The sequence below is a fragment of the Macaca fascicularis genome, chromosome 8, assembly GCF_037993035.2.
Source record: "Macaca fascicularis isolate 582-1 chromosome 8, T2T-MFA8v1.1".
In the NCBI taxonomy this organism is placed as follows: domain Eukaryota; kingdom Metazoa; phylum Chordata; class Mammalia; order Primates; family Cercopithecidae; genus Macaca; species Macaca fascicularis.
In genome coordinates, this window is record NC_088382.1 from 74,759,679 (window position 1) to 74,776,809 (window position 17,131).

Consider the following 17,131-nt stretch of genomic DNA (forward strand, 5'->3'; position numbering starts at 1 on the left):
CACCATTTGTATTGGGGTAGAGCTGAATTTTGGATCCATGCTCATTTTAGCTTTATAGTCATGCTCTTTACCTACCACGACACCACTTTCTGCAAGAAGGTCCCAGTGTAGGGAAAGACTGAGCTGCAGAAAACTTCACATACACAAATTGCCAGCTAGGATCTGCCTTTCTGCATCACCCTAAGATTCATATGCTGAAACCTAATCTACAAGGTGATGGTATCAGAAGGTGGGGCCTTGGGAAGTGTTTAATTCATGAAGGTGGAGCCCTCACAAATTGGATTAGTGCCCTTATAAAAGAAGCCCAACAGGTCCTTTGCCCCTTCCTCCACATGAAGACACAGTGAACAGGCACTATCTATGAGGAATGAGCCTTCGCCAGACACAGCAACTGCTGGAACCTTCATCTAGGACTTCCCAGCCTCCAGAACTATGAAAAATAACTTTGATCTTTCTAATCCTCCCAGTCTATATTTTTATTAGAGTACCCAAACAGACCAAGATAGTGCCCCACATTATTAGGTGAGCACTCTAAGATATTCTTCTGATAGAGATAAGAGATTTATGCTAATCCAACACAACTTCTGAATAGATTTTCTGTTATGACAAAACAGATGAAGTATTTAAAGGAATAACCACGATTTACCAGTAAAATGTGATGACAGAATTGAGCAATCATCAATGTTGATCCCATTAGCACTCCTGAAGGTCCCATGAATCATTAAATGGTTATTTTGAATGAAGTACAAAATAAACAACAAGATGTTTGATTTTAGGGTTATCATGCTTTTATTACACAATGAGAATGTTCTCTATCTTAGGACCATTTTTCAAAGACAACATGTAACAGTGAAGCAAGCCAGAAATCTGTCTCAAATGGTAACAAGAAACAATCCAACCTCTGGGCTTTATAATGGAAAGCATAACATGATGTACTAAGTGATTTGCTATTAACCAAGAGCCACAGAGGTGCCTGGAGATCTCCCTGTCACTTCCTCTAAAAGACACAAAAATCCATCTGTTAAGTTCAGCATACTCTTGAATTGAAAATGACTTTACTCTCAGCTGTCCACATCCTTTTCCTATATTGTATTATAAGAAAAGGGGAAGAAACAAGAAAAACATCCACTAATGATGGCAGCCTGGTTCTACTCATTCCCTGGGCAGTGGTAACAATGTGAGGGATCTAGAGCACGAAGGATCTTGCTTGAGAGTAATTAAGTAATTAGAAACAGAAATAATTGACTTATGTGATACAGTGATGTCAACAAATCAACATTTCAAAACAACTCATTATCTATATAACCTTAACATCTCGGAACTCAAAAAAATCATTAAATTCTTACTTTGACTAAAACTTATCTTAACAGCATTTTAATCTTATTTCTTACTAATTACAGCATTGGAGAGGGGAGTATAATGATATATATGTATGTCGGGTGAGAGGGCTGAAAGATAGAAAAAAATCCATACTTTTTTTTTTTTTTTTTTTTTTTGGTCCAAATAGCAACTAAGAGGAAAGAGTCTCTGGTTAGTGCCAAGGAAACCCAATGTGCAAGCTGACTGTCCTCTAAGCTTTCAAATAGAGACAACCCATGATAATCTGGTATTCTGACTTTACCTCATTTCCTCAATTACAAATAACAAGATCATTCCTGCTTACAGACAAAGCTTTGCTCAGAGAAATAGGGACTTGACAATAGTTAAAAAGATCAGTGTCACTCAAAGTGCAGAGATGACTGGTATAAGTCACAAAGAGATAAATGCAAAGCCTGAGAGTAAACATTTAGAAAGTTTTAGACCAATTTTAGCAAGTCTCATTCATTACGGGTAGGACTGCAAAATGGTACAATTTTACAGAACAATTTTAAGTCTGTTCAATCTAATAAGAAAAATGCTTTAGGTTTGTATCATTTTTAAAATTTTATTTTATGAATCATTTTTCTTAATTTACCAAGGTATCAGTCCTTGACAGATGCAAATTAAAACAAATACCAAGAAAACCAGTCCTTCATCACAGCTAGTTTGAGAAGCACCACAATAAAATATCCCTCACAAATAGAATAGGCAGAGTAGTGCCTCAAAGGTACTTGCTGGCAGATATTATTTACTGTGATCCCAGATTCCTTTTAGCGTGCTGAATAGGTAACTGATAATGCAGCTAAGTAGAGACAGCTGGACTTAGAACAAAAGCAAGTAAACACTAAAATTGAAAAAGAACGAATACTTAATATGTCCTTTATAAATTCTGTGCTTACAGACTAACAGTCTGTCACTATATTTCCACCATGATAGCATTTCCACAAGTTGAGAACCACTGGTACATTTTTCAGTATCCTTTTTGCCATTTAACATTTATAGTGAACTGTTGACTAGAGCCTCAATGGCCATTAGGTAACAACTCAACAGTAGAATTCTCTGGATGTCTTGATTCTTCAAGAAGAGTCTCAGTAGAACTGCCATATATCAAGCACCTAGTATGTATCTGGTATTGGCAGATACTTAATGCATCGTGGTTCAAAAAAATTAAATACTTTATTTATAATAACAAAATGAGTAAGAGATGGAGCCTAGATTCAAATCCAGGAATGTTTGATGTTCCTGCCACTATAGAAAGCTGCCTTTCATCAGAATAATGTGCAAATATAACTCTGAACTGAATCACACTTATTTTGAATAGTATAAAACCTCAGTTGCTAACAAGAAGATCAACAGAAAGCAGGGAAACACTTGACAAAAAAAGTTAAAAAAATATGACAGTGAATCCTTATATATAACACCAAAAGCAGGTTCCATTTTAAAAAATGAGAAATTGAACTTGATTAAAATTAAAAACTTCTATTCTGCAAGGACACTGTTAAGAGACTAAAGATACAAGGCCAAAGCTAAGAGAAAATATTTTCAAAACATTCAAAGTATACAAAGAACTCTTACAATTCAACAATAAGAAAACAACCTAATTTTTTTAAATGGGCAAAACATCTTAACAGAAACCTAACCAAAGAAGATATATAAATGGCAAATTAGCATATGAAAAGATGCACAACATTCTATATTATCAGGGAACTGAAAATTAAAACGATAAGTATCACTTCACACCTATTAATTTGGCTAAAATCCAAAACACTGATACCACCAAATGTTTTCAAGCATGTGGGAAAAAAGCAAGTCTCATTCATTGCTGGTAGGACTGCAAAACCATACAGTCATTTTGGAAGACAGTTTGATAGTACTTTTACAAAACTAAACATACGCTTACCATGTGATCCAGCAATGTTGTCCCTGCATACTTACCCAAACGAGTTCAAAACTGAAGTACACATAACATCCTGCACATAAATATTTTTAGCACCTTTACTCATAACTGCCAAAACTTGGAAGCCATCAAAATGTCTTTCATGTCTGTCAGTTAACAAACTGTGGTACATCTATGTAATTTAGAATAATTGAGTGATAAAAAGAAGAGCTATCAAGCCTTGAAAAGACATGGAAAAACATCAAAGGCATATTGCTGAGTGAAAGAAGCCAATGTGGAAAGGCAGCATAAAACATGATTCCAACCATATGACATTTTAGGGAAGGTAAAACTAGGGAGACAGTAAAAAAAAATCAGTGGTTGCCAAAGGTTAGGTAGGTAAGAAAGAGGGATGAATGGCAGAGGCCAGGATTTTTAGGGCCATGGAACTATTCTGTATGACACTATAACTGTATTAGTCCATTTTCATGCTGCTGTGAAGACATACCCGAGACTGGGTAATTTATAAAGAAAAGAGGTTTAATTGACTCACAGTTCCACATAGCTGGGGAGGCCTCAGGAAACTGACTATCATGACGTAAGGGGAAGCAAACACATCCTTCTTCACATGACAACAGGACAGAGAAGTGCCAGCAGGGGAAATGTCAGACACTTATAAAACCATCATATCTCATAAGAACTCACTCATTATCACGAGAACATCGTGGGGGAAATAACCCCCATGATTCAATCACTTCCCACCAGGCCCCTCCCACCACATGTGGGGATTATGGGAGCCACAATTCAAGATGAGATCTGGGTGAGAGAACAGCCAAACCATATCATACTTCTGCGGGCCCCTCCCAAATCTCATTTTTCTCACATTTCAAAACACAATCATGCCTTTTCAACAGTACCCCAAAGTCTTGGCTCATTCCAGTATTAACCCAAAAGTCCAAGTCCAAAGTCTCATCTGAGACAAGGCAAGTCCCTTCCACCTATAAGCCTGTAAAATCAAAAGCAAGTTAGTTACTTCCTAGATACAATGAGGCTACTGGAATTGGGTAAACACACCCATTCCAAATGGGAGAAACTGGCCAAAATAAAGGGGCTATGGGCCCCATGCAAGTCCAAAAACCAACAGGGCAGCCATCAAACCTTAAAGTTCCAAAATAATCTCCGTTGACTCCATGTCTCACATCCAGGTCATTCTGATCCAAGATGGCCTTCCATGGCCTTGGGCAGCTCCAATCCTGTGGCTTTGAAGGGTGCAGCCCCTCTCCCAGCTGCTTTCATGGGATGACATTGAGTGTCTGGCTTTTCCAGGTGCTCAGTGCAAGCTGTCAGTGGATCTACCATAATGGGGTCTGGAAGATGGTGGTCTCCTTCTCACAATTCCAATAGGCAATGCCCCGGGAGTGACTCTGTGTGGGGAATCCAACCCCACATTTCCCTTCTGCACTAGCAAAGGTTCTCCATGAGGGCTCCTCCCCTGCAACACACTTCTGCCTGGACATCCAGGTGTTTACATACATCCTCTGAAATCTAGGCAGAGATTCGCAAACCTCAGTTCTTGACTTCTGTGCACCCACAGGCTCAACACCACATGGAAGCTGCCAAGACCTGAGGCTTGCACCCTCTGAAGCAATGGCCCTAGCTGTGCTTTGGCCCCTTTTAGCTACAGCTGGAGCTGAGGCATCTGGAATACAGAGCACCATGTCCTAGGCTGCACAGAGCAGTGGGACAGGAGTTAGGCCTGACCCATAAAACCATTTTTCCCTCCTAGGCCTCTGGGCCTGTGATGGGAGGGGCTGCCATGAAGGTCTCTGATGCCCTGGAGACATTTTCCCCATTGTGTTTGTGATTAACATTCAACTCCTCCTTACTTATGCAAATTTCTGTGGCAGGTTTGAATTTCTCTAAAATGGTTTTTCCTTTCCCATCACATTGTCAGGCTGCAAACTTTCCAAACTTTTATGCTCTGCTTCCTCTTGAACACATTGCCACTTAGAAATTTCTTCCACCAGATACCCTAGATCATCTCTTCCAAGCTCAAAGTTCCACAGATCTCTAGGGCAGGGGCAAAATGCCACCAGACTCTCTGCATAGCAAGCATGACCTTTACTCCAGTTCCCAATGAGTTCCTCATCTCCATCTGAAACCACTTTATTGTCCATATCACTATCAGCATTTTGGTCAAAGCCATTCAGCAAGTCTCTAGAAAGTTCCAAAATCTTTCCCACATCTTCCTGTCTTCAAAGCCCTCCAAGTCTCTAGGAAGTTCCAAACTTTCCCACATTTTCCTGTATTTTTTCTGAGCCTTCCAAACTGTTCCACCCTCTATCTGCTACCCATTTCCAAAGTTGCTTTTTGGGAATCCGTATAGCAGTGTCCCACTCCCTTGGAACCAATCTACTGTATTAGTCCATTTTCACACTGCTATTAAGACATACCCGAGACTGGCTAATTTATCTGAAAAATTGGTTTAATTCACTCACAGTTCTGCATGCCTTGGAGGCTTCAGGAAGCTTACACACATGGCTGAAGGGGAAGCAAATATGTCCTTCTTTACGTGGCAGCAGGAGAGAGAAGTGCAAGCAGGGGAAATGTCAGATGCTTATAAAACCATCAGATCTCATGAGTACTCACTATTGAGAGAATAGCATGAGGGAAACTGGCCCCATGATCCAATCACTTCTCACTGGGTTCTTCTCATGACACCTGAGGATTATGGGAACTACAATTCAAGATGAGATCTGGGTTGGGGCACAACCAAACCATCATTGGACATTTGTCAAAACCCACAGAATGTAAAACACAGAAAGAACCCTAATGTAAAGTATGAACTTTAGTTAACAATGATGTATCAGTATTGACTTCTCAATTGTAATAGATGGACAACACTAACACAAGGTGTTAATAGTAAGGGAATTGAAGGAGTGGGCAGTGAAAGGTAGGGGTAAACGGAGTATAGCAGGTCCCCAAATACAGTTGTTTTTCATTCAATGGCATTTGTGATAACTTGATGAGAAAAAAGTATCAATTCAACCGGGGGACGATGTCTGTGTGGAGTTTGTTCATTCATCCCAGGTCTGCATGGGTGTTCTCCAGGTCCTCTGTTTTATTTCCCACATCCCAGAGCTGTGCACGTGAGGCTGGTGGCTGTGCCTAAATGATCTCCATCTGGGGGACTGTGGGTTTCTGTGAGTGGCCCCTGCGATGGATGCTGTCCTGTCAAGGGCTGGCTCCTGCCATGCACCCACAGCTGCCAGGACAGGGTCTGACCACCTGAGACCCTGAACTGGAATAATTGGGTAAATAATAATCTTACTTGCTTTTGCTCATCTTTCTTAAATGTATGTATATATCACATTTAATTCAATGTTTAAAATTACAAGTGTTTTTGGTCCTTATTTAGAAGTTTTGTGAGGTTTTGTGACCAGAAATATGCTGTAGGAACTTAACTCTTGTTTATATCAATTAGCCTACTGTAGAAAATACAGTGTCTTGCTTAAAGTTGCAGTTTCCATCCAAGAATCCAGATGATGTTAAGTGAGGACTTACCATATGGGGCAGCTTTTTGAACTTTACACTCCTTTTTTTTTTATTTTGAGATAGAGTCTTGCTCTGTCGCCCAGCCTGGAGTGCAGTGGTGTGATCTCAGCTCACTGCAACCTCTGCCTCCTGGGTTCAAGTGATCCTCCTGCCTCAGCCTCCCGAGTAGCTGGGATTACAGGCACGCACCACCATGCCCAGTTAATGTTTTTTATTTTTATTTTTAGTAGAGACAGGGTTTCACCATGTTGGCCGGGCTTCTCTCAAAGTGCTGACCTCAAGTGATCCACCCACCTCAGTCTTCCAAAGTGCTGGGATTACAGGCATGAGCCACTGTGCCCAGCCATACACTCAATTTTTTTTTTAAGCCTAAACTGCTCTAAGAAAAAAAAGTCTATTTTAATACAAAAATGTATATGATTCATAACCATACATCTCAAAATTTTTCTGTGCTCATGACTACTTTTTATGTCAATCATGAGAAATTTTGAGAATATTCCACTGTATAAGTAAAAAGCCACTCATCCATATCCAGGACCTTGATAAGGCAATAAGAGTTCCAGTGTTTTACTATCTGACTTATAATTCATACCTATTCCAAAGTGGGAATTTTCCTCTAACTACAAGCAAGCCTTTGCACTCAGAATATGACTGTGGGCATGCCCTCCACTTCTTCAATGCAGTGGTTCTCCACCCTCACCCAAAGGATATTTGACAATATCTGAGGACATTCATTATTTTCATGGAAGGGAAGGGTATGCAACAAGCATCCAATAGATAGCAGCAAGGGGAGCTGCTAAATATTTTACTGCAAAGGACAGCACCCACTACAAAGAATCATCTAGCACCAAATTTCCAGGTTGAGAAACCCTACTTCAATGTAACCCACAGTGCCAAGATGACCCACTGCCTGTGAAGGTGGTGAATCGCCATTCCAGATGTTTACATAAATCCACATCTCCATCTGGGGACACAACCTGCTCTGCATAAGGAAAGTTTCAACAAGAAAAAGATCTCAAAGACTGAACCCAGAAGAGGAAGCCTCAGCACTTGACATTTCCCAGATTATCTCAGAGAGAATCCTTCCTTCAACAGATGATTCAAAGGATCCAAGAACTGTAGTGACCACTGAGTAGTCTACAGAACCTAGCTGAGTCACCTTTGTCAACTACAAAATGGAAATGCCAGCTACTAGATAGATGTGAGAATCAAAGCATGTGAGAAACGTGACCACATTTTGAAAAGCGTGAGGTCCTATTTACGCCAACAAGCAATAATCAAATCTTCTCTGAATAACATCAAGCCTGGAAGACCCCAAATCCTGTCATTTCTAATTTCCAATGTTCGATCTTTTGGGCCAACACCATACTCCACATTCGGGATCAGTGTTCTTTCCTTATCAGTATCACTTGAGCAAAATGATAAGGAAAGTTCACTTCCACCTAAAGGCAAGCTTGAAAATCCACAGGAATAAGGCAGCTAAAGGACCCTAGGAGATTACATTTAAATATTAAAAGAAAAAAATCTAAAACTCATTTACTCTGCGGTGTGAGTGTCCAGTGAGAAAAGTTGAAATCTCCTTGCCCCAAGACCAATGTGTTTTAGTAGGAATCAAAGCCTAAAGCTAAAGGAAGGGCATGCTTAGCTGTATGAAAGAGGGGTGCTTTGAAATACGATATGCTTTTTATTCTTTATGCCATAAGTTATTTTCAACTTTCCATAAGGCCACACTGCCTGCCTAAATCATGAATTAATTAAAATGTTTAACCATCACTCCTATTCCTCCAATGTGCCTAAGAGTGTTTACAATATCTGATTAGTAGAGATAAAAATCTTAGACTCACATAAGAAGAATCTATTTTTTAAAATGATGCTGTTATGGGTTGAATCATGACCTCTCAAAACTCACATGTTGAAGTCCTAACCTCTAGTACCTCAGAATGTGATTGTAATTGGAAATAGCATCATTACAGATATAATTAGTTAAGATGTGGGCATACTGCAGTAGGGTGGGCCCCTAAAACAATATAACTAGTATCCATACAAAGAGCGGAAATGTAGACACAGACACAAACACAGGGAGAATTCTGTGTGAAGATAAAAGCAGAGTTCAGGGTTAAGCTTCCATAAGCCATGATATAACATAGAGTCCAGAAAATCACCAAAAACTGGGCAAGAGGCATGGAACAGAATCTCTCTCTCAACCCACAGAAGAAAGCAACCCAGCAAACACTTTGATCTTAGACTTCTAGCCTGTAGGATATGAGACAATAAATTTCTATTGTTTAGGCCACCCAGTTTGTGTGTGGTACTTTGTTAGAGCAGCCCTAAAAAACTATTACAGGTGCCTATCAAGTAAAAGCTTTAATAAGGTCATTATTGACATCAAAAGGTATGGTAGGAAGAATAATGCCCCTCAACTGTCCATGCCCTAATTCTTGAAGCCTGTGAATTTGGTGCTATACATGTCAAAAGGGACTTTGCAGATGTGATTTAAATTAAGGATCTTGAGATGAGAACATTGTCCTGGATTGTGAGCACAGGCCCGAGATAACTCTTGTGAGCACAGGCACAAGAGTCCTTATAATAGGGGAGTGGAAATGTCCGCATAGGAGAGAGATTTAGAGATGCCGTGCTGCTGGTTTTGAAGACGGGGGAAGGGCCCGTGACCTAGGTCTTGGTGGCCTCCAGACGCTGGAAAAGTCAAAGAAATGAATTCTTTGTGAGAGCTCCCAAAAGGGACACAGCCATTGCTCATACTTTGACATTAGCCCAGGAGGACTTCTAACCTCCAGAACTGTAGAATAAATTCTCTGTTGTTTTAAGCCACTAGATTAGTGGTAATTTGTTATAGTAACATTAGAAAACTAATAGAGATTTGTGGTATCTGGAAGTAGTGTGCTGCTATAACAAATACCTAAAAATGTAGAATTGGCTTTGGAGTTGGGTAATGGGCAAATGCTAAAAGAATTCTGAGAACGATGGTAGAAAACTATATTTACTGGAACAAATGGTTAGTAGAAATATAGACATCAACAACCCCCTTAGTGAGAGGTCAGAAAGAATTAAGTAAGGGGTATGGTAAAGAACATATCTTTAAAAATGCTTAAGTCATCAAAAATAAACAGTAGAAATAGGAATGTTAAAGGCACTGCTGGTGAAGACTCACATGAAATGAAGAACTGAGGAATGTGTTATTGGAAAATGGAGTAAAAGGGATCCTTATATAAAGTTGCAGAAATCCTAGCTCTATTGTGTCCTTGAGTTACGTGGAAAACAAAACTTGTAAATGATGAACTTAGATATTTAGCTGAGGAGATTTCCAAGCAAAGTGTTGAAAGGTTAGCTTATTTTTTTTCTCACTATTTATAATAAAATGTGAAAGGAAAGAGATAGATTAAGAGAAGAACTGTTAGGCAAAAAGGAATCAGGAATTGATGATTTGGGAAATCGTCCACCTATCCAGATTGCAAGAGGCACTAAATTAGGAGATTCACTGCCGGGAAACAGTGCTCTGCAGAGAAAGCTAAGGGCATGGCTAGACAACTTTTGCTAGCAGTGGGAAGAATCAGAAAGCCAGTTCAATCCATCACACATACTCATTCATTTGTACGGAGTATTTAATCAATTGTTGAAAAGATTAAGGAATAATCTTAATGACTAATAGTCATAAAAATAATGACTAATAGTTGCCCTCAACCATGTCAGCAGAAGCCAGGAATAAAGATGGGATTATCCAGAAAAGATCTGGCAAAACAAATATCTCATGAGTGAATGTCTGTGACACACATGGGAGCCCACAGAGTTCTTCGGAATTTTGCCCCCAAGATGAATCATACACAGATCCTCGCAAATACCTGATCGTTATGATTTAGATGATGAGATCTGGAACTATTAAACAGATGAGATTTTGGACTTTGAGTTGATACTGTAAATGGGTTAAGACTTTTGGGGCTATTTGGGATGGAGTGAATGCATTTTTTTTTTTTTTAATGTAGGATGGACATGAATTTTGGGGGCTCAGCGGGAAGACTTTGTAAGGCAGAGTATGTGATTAAGTTAAGGATCGTGACATGAGGAGATTATCCGAAACTACCTATGTGCGCCTGGTGTAATCACAACTGTCCTCACGAGAGGCAGGAGTGTCAGAGTAGGAGCAAGAGATTTGAATTTAAGTGGCACCTAGAAACTGAGAGAGGCAAGGAAATGTATTCTTTCCTAGACTGTCCAGAAGGAATACAGCCTTGACAGCACCCTGAATTTAGCTCACTAAGGTCTATTTTGGGTCTCACATCCAGAACTGCAAGTTAAAAACAAAATCTGTTATCACCCCCACCCCATCGTATTTTCTGTAAATACTTTCCCCTCTTCGTTATAAATTTTTAATTCTGGTTTAAGTGCCTCATTTTAAAAAGGTATTATTTAATCCATTTTTCATTTATTTAAAAGAATTCAAACATCTTATATTTATTTTAATTGTTTCAGAAAAACTAATTTTTTTTTTTTTCATTTTTGTAGGGATTGAGCAAGGAAAGAATGGAGACATCTTTGTTTTCATGTTTGTCTTTTGCAATGCAGACTATTTTTATATGTTATCTTCAACAATAATTTGGGAAGTAGGTATCTATACCTAAGTCTATTATTGATACACAGTGATTTAAAAATATATCTCATTATTGGACAAAAACATGTTATTAATGACTTGCTGTAGATGAACTGCGTTTCATAACACATCCAGTTCTAAGTAAGAAGTCTTCTATGGGAAGGACTACCCAACTGCTGGTCCTTCCAATGGAAATGATAATTTAAAACACTTTAAACATATTTCTCAAAGTTTTATTTTAAATAAAATATTAAAATAAAATTTTAAATTTATTATTCTTTGTTTTGTAAAATAAATACGTATTTATTGATATCACCTTAAAGATACATATAAGCAAAACAAAGACAAGAAAAACCATCCCATAGAAATATGTCACCTAGAAATAATCACTGGTAAATGTCTTTCTTACATAGAGTTTGGATTCCAGAAATGGCAAAGTTGCTTGAACCAACCCAACATTTCCACGGAAAACAAAATATGAAACAAACCAAAAAAAGAAACCAATTTATACTCGCTGAAGAACAGGCAAAAGAAGGCAGATATCGGAGGGGAGGCAACGCTTAAAGAACAGACCCATATTGAGAGAGGTCCAGCGTGGACAGGATTGCCCCTGAGGGCACTCCCTATCAGCAAGCTGCAACTCAAGCAAAAAGCTACAAATATTATCAGCATGGGGTTTCAGAGTTTGGGGCTACTGAAGTGGCTGGCAATCAAGGAAAGAAATCTAGAAAAAAAGAAAGCACCTCAAAAATCTGTATATATACACCCCTCAAATTATTGGCCAACTCTGGACGTGTGCATCTTCAGGGAAGACCCCCAAAAAGCCCAGCGGAAGGGATCTGCTGGAATCCTGCACAGAAGCTTCAGCCACTGCCCACCACTGGGGTGACAGAGTTTAGGGTTTGAATTTCATCTGCCTTAGTCAATTCAGACTGCTATTGCAAAATACCATAAACTGATTGACTTATAAATAGCAGAGATTTATCTCTCACAGTTCTGGAGCCTGGGAAGTTCAAGATCAAGGCACAAGTACATTCAGTATCTGATGAGGGCCCACTTCCTGGTTCATAAACGTCCATCTTCTTGCTGTGTCCTCACATGGACAAAGGGGCGAGGGAACCCTTTGGGATCTCTTTTATAAGAAGACTAATCTCATTTATGACGGCAATGACCTAATGATCTAATTATAACCCAAAGACCCCACTGCTTAACACTGTCACCTTGGGGGTTAGGATTTCAACATACAAATTTTAGAGGGGAAGCAAATGTTCAAATCATAGCATCACCAAAGAAGAGAGAATCTGTAAATATCTCAACCTTTTCATAGACTCACCTTGACAAAGAGTAAAACTAAGCTTCCATGAGTTCAGAATAATCAGCCAGAAATGTATCTGCATGCTAAAACAAAAATCAACACTTCAGAGGAAAAAAAACAAAATCCAAAATCCAGAAAGATAGTGCTTCCAACCAATAGACTGGCATTAATAAATACTGGGAAGGATGTGGAGCAACGTAAACTCTCATGTATTACTGGTGGAAGTATTTAAAAAAATTAAAAAATCAACAATTACTTAGAAAAGTGTCAATTTTCAGAAGTGGTTGTGGATAGAAAACTCTATATTCTATGCCCCTCAATCTTCTCCTGTGTTATATATATTACAAACTACAATTAAATAGAACGAATGAACTAATGATAGATACAACAACATGAATGAATGTTAAAATCATTATGTTGAGACAAAGAAGTTATACACAAAAATGGATACTGTATAATCCCATTTATATGAAGTTCAAGAATGGACAAAACTGACTCAGAACTCTGGTAGGAACGGACTAGAAAGGAATGTAAAAAAACTTTCCTCTTTCTCTGCCAGGCTCAGTTTCCGTAAGGAGAGTGGCCCAGGCCCTCCTCTTCTCCATCAAACCCTTTCATCAGGCGATCTCAACTTGTTCATGCTTTAATTCCCTTTTCACATTGTGGCTTTCACAAATATGTATCCTGCCTGGACCTCTCCCCTGAGCTCTGGGTGCTCACTGCTTATTTAACATACCCCAAACAGAATTATTGATCTCCTCAATTCCCCCAAACCTTCCCTATCTAAGGAAATGACATTACCGTCCACTAAATAATCAGACAAAAAACCAAAAACAACAAAAAAAAGGGAAACAAAACTTCTAAGCTTCTTTGTTGATTCCCACCTCCCTCACACATCATGTTTAGCCCATTACTAAATTCTGTTGACTCTGTTGTCAAAAATATATCCTGATTCTAACCACCTTCCATCAACCCCACAGTCACAACCCTAGGCCAAGCCACTGTCATCTCTCCTGATAAATACTGCAATGGCATCTGTGATTGACAGTCTCACCAGATAATAACCAACAAGGGAAAAGACAATTTCACAAAAGGAAATCAAAGTACTGTAGCCAAAAGAGGTGGAATTGATAAGTGTCTGAAGGCAATAAATGACCTCTGAATTGATTTTTACCGATTTTTAAAATTTTTTTTTTTACCATTTTTATAGGTAATATTTAAATTTTTACTTTGGAACATCTGGCATTCCTATACTATGCAATATTACACACTTTTCAGCCATAATTGTTCAAAAGATGAAAATGGAATGAGAATAAAAATGTAATCTATATACATGTAAAAATCTCTCAATGTGATAATGGAAAACTGTGCTGAATATTTTTATCATGTTAGGAAAAAGAAGGGCTTTCTAAGCAAGGACATATATCTAAAAACTCTTAAACAAATGCAAATTACAATATTAAAAATAATTGCAGCTGGTATGAAAAAGTATGAAAATTCCTATTACGTAAGTCTTTGCTGACTGTATAGAAAAAGAACCCAGTCGAAAAATAAATTATTGAAGAAACAGACAATTATTGTCTTTAAAAATATACAAATTCTTTTAAAAGTAAATACATGAAAATTTGGGATAAAAATGAAGCTTCATTTTCTGTATGTATCAGATTGGCAAAATTAAAATGATTTATATTACCAGTATTGGCAGAATGTGGAGAAATTGGCACTTGCACAGATGATTAGTAGTAACATAAATTGAGGCTTAGAGTAGTTTGGCAACATCTATTAAAATGTAAAGCACACATACATTTTGATAACAACTCCACCATCCTACATAAATATTTCCACAAAAGCTCAAAGATATCCATGTTTTGTGTGTGTGTTTTTGTGTATGTATGGTGTATATTTATATAATCGTTACAAATAATGACTTCTATAAACTGACATAGGAAGGTAACTAAAATGTATTGCAAAGTGGAAAATACAAGGTGCAACATAGGGTATATTTCCCCACTATTTTTAGTAACATATATTCATGCATATTAGCATAAGCTTTAAAACAATCTGTAAGAATACATCAGGGACTCTTAACCATGTTTCTGTTCTTAGAAGTGATATCAGAAAAATCATTTTCGTAGAGCATTAGTAAATTGTCCAAACACTAGAAATAAGGAACATGACTCTGTACTGGGACAAATGAGGCTATCTTTTACACAATGAAATGCAATATAATCAAAGTAGTGTCCCATAGATATGCGGCATTAAACAGTCTCGTATGAAGGAATTGGCAATTGATGGCATGAATATCTCAGTAAAATAATTTTTCATGATATAAAGATCAGCCTATTCTCAGAACGCTAGGAGAGAAAGCCTACCTTACCCTTCCGCCTTCCTGTACCTCAAGTTCCACATTCTCACACCAATTACCTTCACTGATCCAAACTGCCCTAGTCAGCTTGTCTGTTTCTACCCTGCATGTAAAGTTGGAATAGAACCAACAGCCTTCTTTTACCACCTCTCTTTAAAGGCATACCTAGAGGTACTTAACTGGCTTTGACTGACCCTGCAAATAGAGAAGGTGGAACCTACATAGAATCACATACCACTGAAGTTCAAGTGTCCTGAGTCCTCATCTTGGCCTCTAAAGCAAAAGCACAGCCACTGGAAAAGACATCCTGGAGGAGTGCACATTCCAGGGACATCTCTGAAAACTGACATGGGAAGAAAGGCAAATACTCCTACAGTACTCATCTCCAGGCATTCTAGAAATGACGATAGATATTTGTATGCAGTGCAAAGGTGTCATTTCCCCAAAAACTATTGAGAAACAACCTGTATCACACACACATAGATATCTATACATTGATATATATGTATGCAAATATACATACATATATGTATCAATTATCACCCAACAAAATGCATCTGCTTGGTTTTCAAAAGCGATGAACACCAGAGCAGTATGAAAATAGGACCCAGAAAGAAAGGAAAAACAGATTAAACTCAAAGTGAATGATTTTATCTGAACTTCTCTATTTCTACTTCCACAATTCAAATTAGGTAAAGAAGTGACATACGTCTAGGTTTTGTCATTATTGTGTTTTGTTTTGTCCTTATAAAAATGATAGAGCAACTACATAAAATACTCTCCATTAACTCATTTAGTACTCACAAAAATCTCACGAGGCATGTACTATTATTTCAGCTTTCCAGATGAGGTACAGGGAGGTAAACTGAGGAAGAGGCACTCAGAATTATTGTTCACACCATGCACTGACATTTTCTTGAAATAGTTCTCTCTTAACTAATGAAATGTAAGAATATTCCCCTCCTGAAATGCTCTATGACTTCTAGGCCATAAAACATCAACTCACAGTGGCAAGACACACAATGTGTCTGTGATGCATAATGCATACCGCCAACCTAGGGCTTACTACAACTTATGCTGGAGCAGCAAATGGAATTCGGTCCCAAAGCTTTAATATGTATGCGTATGTGTGGGAAAAAGAGAAGAAGCCTTTGTTATTACAAAGTCCCAGAGGAAGCCAGTGCCCCGCAGCAAGTTCTGACTGTCTGCACTGGAAATCATGGAGGGGGACTCCCTTCGCCATCTGGGTCGCGCGCGGCCCGCGGGGCCCAGGGCGCATGCGTGGCCGGGCGGCCGAGGCGCTTACCTGGTGCGCCGGTCGAGCAAGCAGAGGGCCAGGAGCAGCAGGGCCGCGGCGAGGGCCAGGCCCGGGAGGCCCAACCACTCCAGCGAGAAGCGGCCCATGGCCGCTGACACTTCTCCTGCCATCCGGCGCGCGCTAGGCCGCGGTGGGCAGCCCGGGGTCTCCCTGCGAGCAGCGCGGTCGGCGACTCTGCAGCCTGCGGCGGCTTCTCTCGGCGGCGCCCCCTAGTCCAGGGCCGGAGAGGCTGGCCTGCCGGCAGAGCAGAAAGGAATGTCACCGCGGTCTCCCAGGCTGTGACAAAAGTTCGTGGACTGCCCCCTCCCCGCCTATCCTCCACCCACGCGTACCGCCCCATTCCCCTACCGTTTCCGACCCGGCAGCTTCTGGAAAACAGCGCCCTTGATCCTCCAGGGCAGGAAGAAGGGCCAAGGAAGGGGTTAGAAGGGGAAAGAGTTAGGAATTCCCAAGAACCAGCCCTGAAAGCCTGGAGGAGGGGGATTTCGCTTCTTAGTTGGACAGGAGCCCCTTGGGTTCCTTACTTCTTAGCCCGCGCCCTGCGGGAGGAGCGATTCTGCTTGTCCCTCAAGATGCTTGGGAAGGTGCCGGCTGCGCTCTGACACCGGCGATCTCTTAGATACAACCCAGCGGCGTTGGCCTGGCGGCAGAAACCGGCTGAGTGAGCGACCTCGAAACCGTTTCGCGCCCACCTCCTTCACCCCCTTAACATTCCTATTTGCTCACAAGTTTTGGTTGAG

At 39.7% G+C, this 17,131-nt stretch overlaps 1 protein-coding gene across 4 annotated transcripts in view; it reads right to left on the reverse strand.

Annotated features, from left to right (window-relative positions):
- Nucleotides 1-16,651, reverse strand: part of CYP7B1 (cytochrome P450 family 7 subfamily B member 1) — a 202,262-nt gene extending 185,611 nt beyond the window's left edge. For 3 of the 4 annotated variants that reach the window (XM_073998859.1, XM_005563430.4, XM_065519292.2), the window contains exon 1: nt 16,380-16,651. In XM_073998859.1, the coding sequence (XP_073854960.1) occupies nt 16,380-16,501 (122 nt within the window). In that variant the 5' untranslated portion in view covers nt 16,502-16,651. The remainder of the gene's footprint in view (nt 1-16,379) is intronic. The other variant, XM_073998858.1, reaches the window with a different exon arrangement.
- Between the last annotated feature and the right edge of the window lie 480 nt (nt 16,652-17,131).